General features: G+C 43.1%; 2 protein-coding genes across 4 annotated transcripts; both read right to left on the reverse strand.

The window, feature by feature from the left end:
• Nucleotides 1-30: 30 nt before the first annotated feature.
• lrr1 (leucine rich repeat protein 1) lies at nt 31-5,953 on the reverse strand. 2 transcript variants are annotated; one of them, XM_017038069.2, is made up of 6 exons: nt 5,693-5,953; nt 5,393-5,607; nt 3,814-3,912; nt 2,278-2,530; nt 687-1,161; nt 31-608 (listed from the first exon to the last, which is right to left on the reverse strand). In XM_017038069.2, the coding sequence occupies exons 2-6, from the start codon at nt 5,573-5,575 to the stop codon at nt 353-355; spliced, it is 1,266 nt and encodes a 421-aa protein (XP_016893558.1). In that variant the 5' UTR covers nt 5,576-5,607; nt 5,693-5,953; the 3' UTR covers nt 31-352. The 2 variants fall into 2 exon arrangements, with proteins under 2 accessions (XP_016893558.1, XP_008306571.1); XM_008308349.3 differs by having other exon boundaries at nt 5,393-5,953.
• A 383-nt stretch (nt 5,954-6,336) lies between these two features.
• Nucleotides 6,337-13,627, reverse strand: LOC103377608 (transmembrane protein 151B). 2 transcript variants are annotated; one of them, XM_025062252.1, is made up of 3 exons: nt 13,529-13,627; nt 12,810-13,288; nt 6,337-8,890 (listed from the first exon to the last, which is right to left on the reverse strand). In XM_025062252.1, exons 2-3 carry the CDS (start codon nt 12,987-12,989, stop codon nt 7,259-7,261), a joined length of 1,812 nt encoding a protein of 603 aa, XP_024918020.1. In that variant the 5' UTR covers nt 12,990-13,288; nt 13,529-13,627; the 3' UTR covers nt 6,337-7,258. The 2 variants fall into 2 exon arrangements, with proteins under 2 accessions (XP_024918020.1, XP_024918015.1); XM_025062247.1 differs by having other exon boundaries at nt 6,338-8,893.
• Between the last annotated feature and the right edge of the window lie 130 nt (nt 13,628-13,757).

Here is a 13,757-nt window from a genome sequence, read left to right on the forward strand (position 1 = left end):
GGGAAAAAAACCCTTTGATGTCTCTCATTGAGTAACAAATAAAAGTGTTTTTAATTGTATTAACTGACATTAAACACGACAATAAATGCTTTTATTTAATTGAACATATAACGTTGTAGGTCATGACACGATAAAAAAAAAACAACAACCTGAGACACTGTGTGTGTTAAACAGTCTCTATCCTGCTGCCTTTATACTGCAGAATGAGGTCAGTAGAGGGCGCTGTGTGACTCAGCAGGCTGAGTGTTATTAGTTCAATGTCAATGTAAAAAAACTCAGCTCTGACACAGAGTCACCACAGTCAGAGACCTGTGTTTTGTCCCTCGTTGTTCCACCCGTCAGTAAAACCTGTTCATCTGATTCCTCTCTGGAAGGAATTGTCTAAAAACTCGGAATAACACGAGAGGGAGCAGAAATGCTGCTGCACCGGGGCGTCTGTGCCGCCCATGTTGTCCACCAGCACCACCGTGTGAGAGACCTGGTGCAGGTTCATACTGACCGCCGTCTTGATGTAGAAATTGACGCAGACGCGGCCACAGCCGCAGGTCTTCGCTCGTTCGAGGTCCTGACACAAGTGGGCCGGGATGAGGTGAGGCCCGTATGGTAACCTGGGAGGTGAACGAACTGAGTTAGAACCTGAGAGTCAGAAATAACAGGTGAAACGGTGAAGACCTGGAGGATCTTACCTGTGGTTGGACACCGCCCTGGAGGCCATCTCCTGCAGTGACAGAGGGAAAGTGAGCTCCATGGTATGGTCCAGAGCGTTGGCTTGGATGAATGGGTTTCCGAAAAAGTCCAAGTTCTCCAGACTGAGCTTGCGAAAGTCACTGGGCAGCACGGCCAGCTGGTTGTGAGCCGCCGACAGAAACCTCAACTTTGAGAGTCGACCGATGTGGAACGGCAAACAAACCAACGAGTTGTCGTCCAGTTTCAGGTTCACCAGTTCTCTGAGTTGGCAGAACTGGGCCGGCAGGAACTGCAGTCTGTTCTGGCTGAGGTCCAGGACCTGCAGGGACCGCTGCAGGGTGGACAGGCAGAGGGCGTCGCTGAAGGTTTCGAGATGGTTGTTGTGGAGGATGAGTTCAGAGAGGCAGCTGAGGTCACCGACGGTGGCGGGGAGTTTCTTGATGTGGTTGTTGCTGAGGTCGAGCTTCCTGAGAGCTGCAAAATAAGAAGAAGAAGAAGATAATAAAAGGCTTTAAAAATAATATAATAATAATGAACACACCTTTTAATGCAGGAGTTTGAAGGTTCTGTTGAAGCTGCTTGATTACAGAAATCATCATCATGATTATTGAACATGATTATTGATTTCTTACTGAACATTAAGAACAATAAAGGTGATATTTTCCTTTAAACCTTCATGTTAAACTGTCCCTTCAAATGACAGCATATTAAAATACTGTCAAAAAAAACAAAAAAAAAACAAAAGCTAAAATCAGTAGTTTAGTGCCCCCTGGGGGACCACAAGGGGTAATTCAGAAAATTGGAGGGAAGATAAGAAAAAAAAAGATTCTACTAACTTTTTATTTTTTTTATAACCTTATATCCTTAGCTGAAAAACATGTAACCTGCTGTAATCACTGGATTCTCAAGTTTCCAATGGTACCTGAATACACCTTGTGTGACAGCTGCAATTTAGGCATGAGTTTGTGCCTGTTATGAAGCTGCTCTGCTCCTCAAGCTGGTGCAAAATGAACAGGTCTTTGACCAGAAAAAGAGTAAAGGAGCAGAGCAACACTGAAAACTCGTTTGTTAATAATTCTCTTCTACTAAACAAATGTAATAATTATTGAATAGTAAATAAAAGTAAGAAAATACATTTCTTTCCATATTTTGTAACATGTCTTTTATTGGCAGCTGTAATGCTGAGGACGTTTATTTGGGTTTGCCAATTTTTCTTTTGTTTACTGTAAATATTAATTGATAGTTAGTAACTCTGTGTTTACATTTAGTTGGAGATGCTCAGTATGGCTGACATCACAGCAGTGAACTGAGTTCACCTTTTTGCTGACTGCTACTTCCTCCCGCCATCTTTACTCACACTGACTTTCTAAAACACAACCATCAGCAAAAACCCATAAGTTCAGTCCTTGGAAAACGGTCATAGAGGATTTTTTTTTAAATAAAAAACTGCAACTAGGATTTGGTTTTAAAAACCAGAACAAGCATGTAATATGATGAACTATCCCTTTAAACTCAGTTTAATGTTTTGTAATTTCTCTTTAAAGCTTGGAATGTAAAAAAAGTGTTGGGTTAAAATTGGACCGACTTTACCTTTGAGCGACAGCATTCTCATGTCCACGCGCGACAGCCTGCAGTAGGACACCTGCAGCTGCTCCAGGGAGTAGGGGAAGTTAGAGGTCAGAGGGTAGTCCTTCTTAGACACGATGGTCAGTTTCTTCTTGGGCTGCTCCACGTCTCTGGCTCTGACGGGGGTGAGAGTGGACAGGGGGAGACTGCTGGTGTCACTACCTTTGTCTGCGAGACGAGCGGCCGAGAGGAAGTTTTTCAAGCTGTTTGCATCTGCCTAGAAATGGATAAACACGTAAAAGGTACAGATTATGTGGAAATTTTTTTTTTCTAGATTTATTCAGCTGTTGTTTTCTGCTTAAGTCAGTCAGTGGAGCGGAGAGTCCGGGCTCGGGAGTAGGGATGTAGGAGGTCGAGCAGGTACTGGGGGGAGGTTACGGTCCTGAGAGGATGGGGAGATGGTGGAACCGTTGATCAACAGGAAAAGGTCCCCGACCTTAGGGAGCAAGGTCTTCGGGGGGCCCCCACCTTTAGCTTGGTTTTTGGTTTTATCGCTGTTGAGTTTTAGTTAATTCATGATATAATATATTATATATATAATATATTATATTATATATATATAATATACGATATAATATACTATATTATATATATATAATACACAATATAATATACTATATAATATAATATATTATATATATAATATATTATATCGTGAAGGCAGTTGACCAAAGACGGGGGAGGGTGAGGAGAGGATTTTTTGCTAATGTAGAGTTGGGTGTCATCTGCGTAAGTGTTGAGGTTATAGCGGTGGACGATTTCACCACCCTGATATTTTTGCTAGAATTAAAGAAAGACAAACGCAAACATCTTCTTCAACAACTCTGAGTCGCTCTCTTTTTTTAGTGTTTATAACCATCTGCTGCCACCTAGTGGAACAGTATTTAACTGTTCTAACTTTTACTGTGGTAAAGCTGAACAAAACTGTAATTAACAGTAAATAAATAATAGTTACATATAACATCTGATTATCACGGAACATCATACAAACAAAGTTCAACCGTAAAATATAGTATCCTGAAAGTGAAAATGTATTTAGCAGTCTATTTATTTTTCTAGGTTATTTAAAGCCCCCATCATGAGATGTGCCGGGGAAACTCCTCCTGATGCCTCGGGGAACTTTCTTACCCTCCTGTTTTGAGAAGGCCTTTGTTAAAAGGACTTGTTTTCCCTGCTCACCAGAGTCACGTGGTGACAGTCAGTCTGTGGGTGTGAGTGTTTTTGACTGTGAGCCAGGCTGAACTGTATGAGTGTGAAAGCTCACCACTGCAACCAAACAAGCAGAAGCACTTGCCAGAGAGAGTGGAAACAATGAAGCTGCTGTGATGTATATAGAACAGACAAAGCAACCTGTGTGAGACGGAGAGTGAGGAGACACTGTTGTCCTCTCTACGTGCGGAGTAAACATTGATAGAACTCTGTCTTGTTGTTTCCTATTTTCACTTAAAAAAAAAAAGAGGAAAAACTCAGACTGATGAAATGACTTCATGTAGGTCATACCTTGCTCAGACAAATGTCGACAGCGGGTTCCTTCAGTCGGACGGTGGCTTTGCCTTCCTCCACGAACCATGTGAAGAACTTCTCTATGTTGCCCTTCAGCTGTAAGAGAATGTTGGCAACTGTCAGCAGTGGAAAAATACATTTCACATCTTCACGTCAGGTGACTATTCACTGACTGAACATGTTGTGACATGACGCGTCTTAATCTTTTACAGAGAGGATTAAGATCAGGGTCAGAGAGTGATGTGTCAGACTGTGAAAAATAATACGTTTGTGGTTTTCAGGCTGGGAGGAGAGGACTTAATAATTCAGTGTTTAAAACAGCGTGTGACACCAACACAAAAAAATACTGCTGATAAATTGATAATACTGCCATTGATATTAAGTTCAAATTTAAAGCCTGTTTGTTGTAATAACCAGACAGAGAGTATTGTACGTAACTTTAATGTTCAGTCCAGGTTGTGGAGAAATAAATGTTATGATTAAAAATATAACTTTGTTTTGTCTTGTTTACCACCTTCACCAGGAGAAGGAGTCACAACAGTCAAATGTTACACCGCATGACCACTGATCACCAGTGCCTCACTGGGCAATCAAACCGAAAATGTTTCATAAGGAATAAAAAAACCTTAGATTAGTGTTGTCTACGAGACTTTAAATTAGGATTAGTAAAGTAACAGTAACATAAGTATGTTGGATTTAATTTAATTTTTTAATTTAATTTAGGTTAGGATTTAATGGGGCGGGGGTTCAACAATTGACCTATCTATATTCAGGCGCTCCATAAACGTGGGTACTATGACAACAGACGGAAAAAAAAGACAATGTCTGATGCACTGTTTCCCACAAGTTTTTAAGACTCTGTGGTGGGGGTTGGAAAAGCCCCCCCCCCCCCACCCTCTGACCAACCACAGCTGTGGGGTGGGCTGACTGAAATAAGGCAAATACTGTTTATTATCATTACTTTTTTTAATGCTCAAGAGAGAGCCAGAGTCTCAGCAATTAATGGGAAACACTGCTGATGCATTCAATGTGTAAGAGAAAAATTATATATATATATATATATATATTACTATCCCTATGATACCTACATAGCATGTTTAATGACATTAGGACTCTCAATTGTAAGGGACAGGTCCAACGAGAAGTGTTTTTCAAATTGAGTTTATTGTAGGTCACCTGATGACTGGAGTCATTTGCATACGTTTCATATATTGGCTTAGATTAAGCAGTCTAGTCTTGCTGAGTGCTGCTGTTAAATTCTATCTAAAGTACAGTTGTGTACTATACTGCACATGTGAAGTGTTGTCGTAACGTACAGATACGTATATCAATGCTTCAGTTAATATTTATAAAAAGTGCAATGTTGAGTAAAGCCTAAATATTTGTATTTGGTCATTGATCAAAGTCACTGGAGGTGGAATTTTAATATTTGAGAAACAACATAGAACGCTATGTTACTGATAGATCTATATCGCGATATATATTGAATTATCGCTAAATCAAAATCAAAATTATCTTGTGCCTCGTGGACCTCATAAATCACAGATTAAAAAGCACGTATGTCAAACACACAGACCTTGTACTTGGAGCCTGATCTGTCTTTGGCCGTACAGATCATCATGTAGACGTTGCAGCGCTGGTTCGTCTTGTCCAAATGTTTTCCGATGGACAGAACCGCTCGAGTTCCCTTTCCCCGACTCTTTATCCCGAACGTGGGGAGCATGCGATTCACCACCTCGACATCACACTGCAGCTTCATCCTGAAGTCTGACCAGGGAAACGAAATTCACCCTGGATGAAAAAAAAACGTCTGATCTGAATGTTTTACTCAGAGGAGGAAAACTTCCGCCAAAAGTAACGCTAGCTGTGAAGTTACTGTCAAAAACTGGAGCCACATCCGTGATCGTCAAGGATGTCAACAACAAACCAAAGCTGCCCCTCAGTGTCCGCCCCGGGAGCCTGCGTGCTGTCCCACGGTGGGACACTTCCTGTGCCGAGGACAGCGGGAGTTTTGGGTGGCGATATTTAAACACACACTGAACCAACTACACAGTTTTTAGAAGACATTTGTGCCGTTAGCAGGGATTAGCGTGAAGTCTCGCGCGCAGGAAGTGACGTCAGGTTACAGTGACGTTGTGAGGACCACGACAGAGTTTTGGAAATGAAGGAATCAAAATAAACAATTTAGAAATATTCTATGCAATTAATTATGTGAACTTTAATCAAAGCAAAAAACGTGTTTGTTGTTTTAACCGAACATAATGACAATAAAGACTATTCTATTCTATATTACAAAGAATGTTACAAGAATCGAATACATGCTTAAAGAAAAGAATATATTCACGCTAAATCTGTCTCAATAAACCTAAACCTAAACCTAATAAATAACAAAAATACTATTTATTTTACACCTTTTTATTTATTACTTTATATTACTTAAATGTTGGCTATTTATAGTAAATGTATAACTATTATTGATTAAAAATAGGCTGAACATGAATAGTGAAATAAAATAATCTGCATATAATAGTAACTTTGTTTGAACGCTTCCTGTTATGTTCAACAAGCAATTATGCAGCGACACCCAGTGGTTAATTCTGTCACAGCGTCTTAGCAGGTTGTGCATAACAGAATTCTGTGAACGATTAAATTAAATATCCTTTATTTCCTAACGCATGCAAATAAATAAAAACGCAGAGTATGTACATCTTTGGTTTTAATGTTGCTGCATGTAAGTAAAAAAAACAACACAACTGGTAACAACATGCAAATTCCCTTTTTGTTTGACAATTCTTACATTTTTCTAAGATGTTTGACAATTCCAGAATAATAGGACCAATCAGATCATGCAGTATCATGTTTGTTTACTTATTGGGGGAAAAAAGGCAATTAGAACATCTTTAAAATAGAATTCTTGCATTTCCAACAAACAGCGCTGTTGTTTAAGGTCATCATGTACAGAAAGTCATCCGGACGTAAAGAGGTTTTCTACTTGATCTTGTCAGACTTTGCTCTCATAGTGAGCTAAACACATGCAGTGGTGTCTGATAAAGATCCAGTTATTGTTGCATAGCACCTGTAGTGATATATTGAGGATGTCAAGAGGCAAAAGGTAGAGGTGACTTAACACAGGAGGAACAGGAAACCTGGTCATCAGTTAGCCTTCTTCACACCACTGGGTGACCTCAAACAACAGCCTGGTGTGTTGAAAATGACTGGATTCCACTTTTTAAACACCCTCTCACACACACACAGACACACACTCACACACAAACAGACAGTGAGAAAATATCAGTGCACTTATTACAGGTTAAATAATGGAGCTGTTTTTTGCTGCATATCTGCACTGGTATTTTTTTGACAAATGTTCCCCATTCATCATTAAATAGTGAGCATCACTACAGCACCATCCGTTATCGCACATTTCCCGTCTTGCCATCGTTTACATGGAAGTGTCTGCACAGAATGACCCTCTGCGTATATAATAACGCCGCGCCTCCCTCCTGTCGTCACCGCTGCAGCCCTCGGGCCGATGCACGATAAGAACCGGGAAGAAACGGGCGTCCCTGTAAGTGGGCGGACTGTCGCTGAGGGCTAGCTGGCTGGATTCTGACCTGCAGCACTGCTCGTCCACGCAGCACGGGTCCGTCAGGCTGCTGCTGTGGCTCCTCCACAGCGCCACGGAGCGGTGGGACCCGTACACGCGGCAGAGAGACAAGCGAGAAGTGTCTGAAGAGAGGTGGGACTGGAACAGCGCCCCCCGACAGGAGAAGATGGAAGAGCAGCTGGAGCTGGTGATGGTCGTCCTCCTGTCTCCTGCTGCGGTTCCTTGTCCCGTCAGCTCGTTGCACTGCTCGCACTCGTCCTGTCTCTGGAAAGCGCCGTAACTCTGTGGAGTCTGGCTGCTGTCCAGCAGGTAACAGTTGGAGGACGTGGTGCACTCGGTGTCGTGGAGCGAGTCAGAGTCTGCTGTGCTCATGTTGATCAGCATGGCCTCAGAGTAGCTGGGAATCACCTGCCGGTTGCAGCGGATGTGCCACTCCATCTCAGTGCTGTCCAGTGTGTCAACTCTGGGAATAGCACAACCGGAGTAATTCCCCGCTGGTCGGACTTCGTTCCCTGGAGACGGGCTACTGTGGCTGTACTCTAACCCAAATAGTTTCTCTATGCGGTAGTGCACATAAGCAGTGCGGTACTCTATGAGCACTCTCAGCGGCCACGACAGCATGAACAGAGCTGCCAGCCAGAATGCCACCTGGGAATTGTACCAAGGCATCGTGTCAGGATCTACAAAGGCTATGAGGTTTTCTCTGAAGTCCACGTTCTTCAGCTGCATCCCCTCCCTGGCCTCCATGTAGTCGTCCAGACCCTCGATCTCAGAGAAGAACCTGGCCCTCTGGTTGAGGTAGTCGTTTTCTGGCCCTGCCTCTGTGAAGCTGAAACATTTAGTGAAGCGCAGGCGGGTGGCGGGGTGTCCATCTAAGCCTTTGAGGTCACGTGACACGTCTTTCATCCCACAGTGGCTGAAGTCAAACTCTCCCTCTGCCACATGCGTGTTTACCCTCTCGTGATACACCTGCGTGGCGGTGTAGGCGTCGCCGTTGCGGTATCTGACGACCTGCCGGGTCCGCCGCACAAAATGGTAGCTGATAGCCTTCCACCATATGCAGGGCTGGGCCTGTTTCATCCTCAGCACTCGCTCATACACGCTGTCCACATTGGCCTTGCACTGCAGCTCACTGCGGGCCCTGCAGTGCCAGCACTCCACCATGTACAGCACATAGAGCATGACCAGGAAGGCCAGGGGGATGTAGATGTAGCCGTCGGAGCAGGGACTGTCGTGGTAAATCATGGAGTGTCCTGTGACGCCCATCCCTGATCCTCCCCTCAGGGAGGAGGTGAAGGAGGACGCAAATGAGGAGGTGAGGGCAGAGTTGAAGCTGATCTTGGTGACGCGGGTGAGCTGGCACCACGCCACGACGCCAACACAGCTGTACATGAGAAGAGAGAGCAGCAGGCAGCGCCAGTGGGACTCCCGGCAGACGCAAGCACCAAGGGACTGCTGCACTGGAAGCTGCTGCAGAGGAAGACACAGAGAGAAGGGGGAAGTAAAAAAAAGAGAGAATCAATGAGCCCCTGAAACATGGTAGTGGAGTGTGCAGTAAAAATGCAAATGAAGGCGGTTGCTCTATAAATTTGACAGCTTTTCCATGCATAAGCATGAGGTAAATCCAAATAAAAAAACACCTCAGTAAAATTCAATTGGAACCACATAGAGCATACGTGTCAAACTCAAGACCTGGGGGCCAAATGCCGCCCGCCAAGCAGTTTTGTGCGCCCGCCAAGCAGTTTTGTGTGGCCCGCTGGAGCTCAAAAAGCATTTAGTAAAATACATGCAGTAGAGTTTCTTAACCTATGAATTTACTTTTTTTTTTTTACACAGCAATGAATAATATTTTTAACTTGAATAAATAATAAGAAATGAAATGTATTAGTCTGTTATAGAGTAGTTACATCTATACCAGCAGTGCCCAAACTTTTTGGTTCCGAGGACTGGTCAGCCAGTACTAGGAACCGCAAGCAAGGTCCTGAGCTTTGAAGGATCATTACATTTTAATAAAATATCTTGTAGACTCTATTCTGTTTGTATCAGAGTCTGAGTGACCAGATTGTCTTTAAATAAAGAAAGTAAATGAAGTAAATTAGTAAAAATGAAGCACATTGTTTCACTGTGTCCCACTGTGGCCCGGTACCAAATGACCTGTGGACTGGTACTGGTCCTCGCACCGGGGGTTGGGGACCCCTGATCTCATCATTTTATCTGTACAAACCACTGTATGTATAAGTTGCTGGCACCAGCATTCTGCATTACTATTAAAATAGATTCTTCTCTGCTGCCATCTAGTGACCAGAGGCTTGTTTACCGTTCAAGTATGAATAAAGACAGTACACCTCACGCCCCACTACTTGAGAAGCACTGAGTTAAGAAGCTTTCTCCCTCTCTCTCTCTCTCTCTCTCTCTGTCTGACTTCCTCTTGTTAATCGTGCTAACATTATAGCTAGTCTCCAATTTGTTACTCTGACAGTCAACGGTAAAACTGTAGTTAACTGTTCACAGTGATACATTTAGCAGGATTTTTTTAAAGCATGTATTTATTTGTAACCTGATCTGCTGACTCCTGGCTGTTCGGCTCAGGGTAAAACAAGACAAACAGCGTTCAGTAGAAATGCTCACATCTGCAATACTGAGCACCAGTCAATGTATCCAATTCAGCAAAGACACAGGCCCGCAGCTAAATCATCAGCTACACTAACAGTAAGTGAACTGTGAGATGAACCCTTTCTGCATGAGGAGGCTGAAGCAGCACTGCACACTGCACTGCATCTTCCCAGTGGCAGTGTGTAAGACGTCCAGATGTCAATAAATCTGTCTGACACCTTTCATTGTGCAGTGGTGTACTAGCGTTCTTGAATGGTCCTCACATGATCCTGTGGTGCTGCTCACCAGATCTGGGGTTTCATGAAGTAAAAGGATGGACGCCGTGACAGCCAACCATCCGTTACTGCACTGACACCATGGCAGAAATGTCACCCTGCTGGTTCCACCTCAGTGACTTAAGGAGCAGATAGAAATTCAACTCTCGTGCACCAAAGAGGAAGTGCTTCTTCAGGAAATGCCGTGGCTCTGACTGTAGACATGATCCACTAATACAATGGTTACCTTTTTTTTTTTGGCTTGTGACATCACAAGTCTCTGGCCACCCAGGAGACATTTTAGTAGCTGTCACTTCTGCGGTCATGTGATCGCAGCCGTCAATCAAAATGCACCAGCTCAGCTATTTTTATATGCCGCATTTTATTTTACCTCGTTTATATTCATGAGAATGAGAGGATACAGTCGTTTTAGGTTGTGTTTTAACACATCCAGTTGAACCTTTTTGAGGTTCAGTTGGATGTGTTAAAATTAATAATTGGATTTGGTTAAAAAAATGGTTAAATAAATATTTTATCAGTTATTTATTTAAAACCAATTACTAGACATTTCAGTGGACCCCATTTGAACTGTAGGTGACCCCATGTGGGATCGCCACCCCAAGGTTGAATAACACTGCACCTATATTTCCCAGTGTAAAACATGTGTCTAAACGTGTTTCCAGCAGCTCTGCTAGCAGTGCAGGAGCAGGAATATAAGATTTGAAACTGTGACACTTGATGATGCGAACCAGTGAGTAACCAGTGTCAGTGATGCCTTTGCTGTCTTAGGAAAAATCACCATCTTTTCTCCAGCATGCCGCAGGTCGCCTTTGCTGAAGTGATAGTGTCTCTGTTTACAGCATGTTGCACAAAGCTGAGTTAGGTACTTGGGCGTAATTTATTTATTTATTTTTTAATTTTCATTCTTGAAACTGACCAATATCGAACTGAGCTGATTCCGATTCCGATAAAGTATCGGATTTGGGCAGTTAATATTGTGTTAGGATTAGGGCTGTCAAAAAATTACAATTGTAATCACAGGAATCTGATTAATTAATCATGATTAATCAGGACAAATCAACATTCCTAAACATAATTACTGTATTTTCTTCCTGTATATAACAAGAACAGAAAGACACATTTTGAAAGAATTTTTGAAAGAAAAACTTTGGAGAAAGAAAAACTTTCCCACTAACATGTGTATTGACTGTGTATTAGATCGTTAGGCGTAAAAAAAAATAGAATAATTATGGTAAACACTTAACATGTGTATTGACTGTGTATTAGATTGTTACGCGTAAAAAAAAATAGAATAATTGTGGTAAACACTCAGCAGCCCTGGTAGAGAGTTCATCAAATTAACTGTAAAACAGCCTTGTGACATACATTGCATGTCAAACGTCATCATTGGACAGTGTGCACATGCCTGAATCAACAGTACACTGCCCAGATGCAATCACAGTGATTACGCTACAGTAAATAAAAGTGTTTGATGGAACAGAAACATTCGGCCACACCTACAGTACAAACCACAAATGAACACCTAACAATTCTTGACTCTTTCACTTGACTCTGGTCTTCTGTATTTTTACGCTGCAGGTGGAGGCAGTAACGGCACCGAGATGAAGTCAGAAGATGATGTAATTATTTAACACTGAGTCACTATTGTGGAGTGGACTCCAGCTTTTTATTGGGGCCTCTGCGGGGTTTACCACAGATGTGCTTATTATCAGTGTTTTACAGCTCTGTGAGTGGGCGGCTGAGAGCAGGGAAGGGTTGATGGGGTAAATACTGGGTTTTATTATTTGTATAGTGACTACTGGCACCATGTTATTACAGACAAATCCCCCCCATGACAGGACAAAATATCAAGCTCTGTCCAAACGTGCTCCATAAAATATCTCAGTAACGCCTGTTGTAGGTGTAGTTGTCCCGTGGTTATCGGGAGGAGTGTCGGTTCAAAGTCCCAGCCAATTTAGAGACGAAGTGAAGGCGGCACACATTTAAAAACTGGATGGATGGAAGGATGAAAAAGTCTCCACTGGACGTGGATTACTCAGCACCATGAACCAACAAATGTCTCAATATCTCATTTGATGAACTCAGATATGAAGATATGAAGATATGCTCTATGCTGCTACCGTGTTCAGAATTCAATGTCTGCCCCCCCCCCCCACCCCCCCCGGCTTTTTTTTTTTTGATGCAATGCTCCCAATTTATCCAGGTTTGGCTTGGACACTGCAGAAGATGTGAATGTTCGGTGTCCTGCTTCAGGGACTCACTGGCAAATGTGACACCCAGATGTTCTGATGGTAACATGACTCCAGTCCACACTGATCTATGTACTGTATATCTAGGTTGTGTCATTAGAATGTATTGGGGGAAAACCACTGATTTTTGGATATACAGATACTGTATAATCCATGGCTGAGAGTTTATATCATTGGTTTTACTTTTCTAAAAGTCAGTGAAATACTCTGACAGATGTGTGTAAATAGGTATTCAAAGGGTGGACCTACCTCTTCCACTGCATCACTGTCAGCTGCTGAGACCCGCTCCTGACTCCGCTGCTGAATCTGCTGCTGCTCCTGCTCCTCAGCATCAGCATCAGCATCAGCATCAGCATCAACATCAACATCAGCATCAGTGTCAGCGTGAGCCGTTGACTCCTCTGCAGAGTCCAGGTCTGAGGAGGGCATGCTGCACTTCTCGCATGTCAGAGAGGAGAGGGGGAGGTGATGAGTTCACTCTGGTCTACTTCTGGATGTCCCTCCTTTCGCTCCCCCCTGCTGTGCCCCCTGCAGCCCAACAACGTCTGGGCCAGAGCCAGCAGGCTGCTGCTGCTGCTGCGGCTGCACGGAGCAGGGATCCCGCGGCGGTCCTGCCGACTGATGACCGGACGCAGGGGGGCGGGGTTGAGGGATTTCACCGCAGCAGAGACAGCAGAGGTTGACCATGATGCAGTCAGCGATGATCCTCGTCACTGGTCCAGTGCGCTCTGCAGTCAAAATGATTAAATAAAGACTTACATTGTGAATAAATAAGCAAACCGGCACCGCGGTGAGGTAATTAACATGTCCGCCATCTACAAAAAGTCATTCAGCAGAATAAAATGATCGCGTTCAAATATTACAGTAACGTTGAGCACTAAAACAGATGTCACTGAATGATGGATCGAGGTTATCTATCAGTGTCACCAGACAGACAGCGTCCTATCCGAACCTGATCTGACAAATACCTGGTAAATCGGTAATATTCTCCACTATGTTATATTAGAGCGTGCGTAGTTCGGACCCTCGAAGGTTTTCCAGCCTTCACAGTGCACAAAAAACCTATCCAATCAGGGACGCTCAAAAATAATCACGTGACCGCTCTGCTCATAAATAAATATAAGTATGAGTAATAATATAAGGTGTTTTTTTAAGTTATAATTCATAAGTTATAATTGGTCATATTTATAAAAGATT

This window comes from Cynoglossus semilaevis, chromosome 1 (assembly GCF_000523025.1).
Source record: "Cynoglossus semilaevis isolate Cse_v1.0 chromosome 1, Cse_v1.0, whole genome shotgun sequence".
NCBI lineage: Eukaryota > Metazoa > Chordata > Actinopteri > Pleuronectiformes > Cynoglossidae > Cynoglossus > Cynoglossus semilaevis.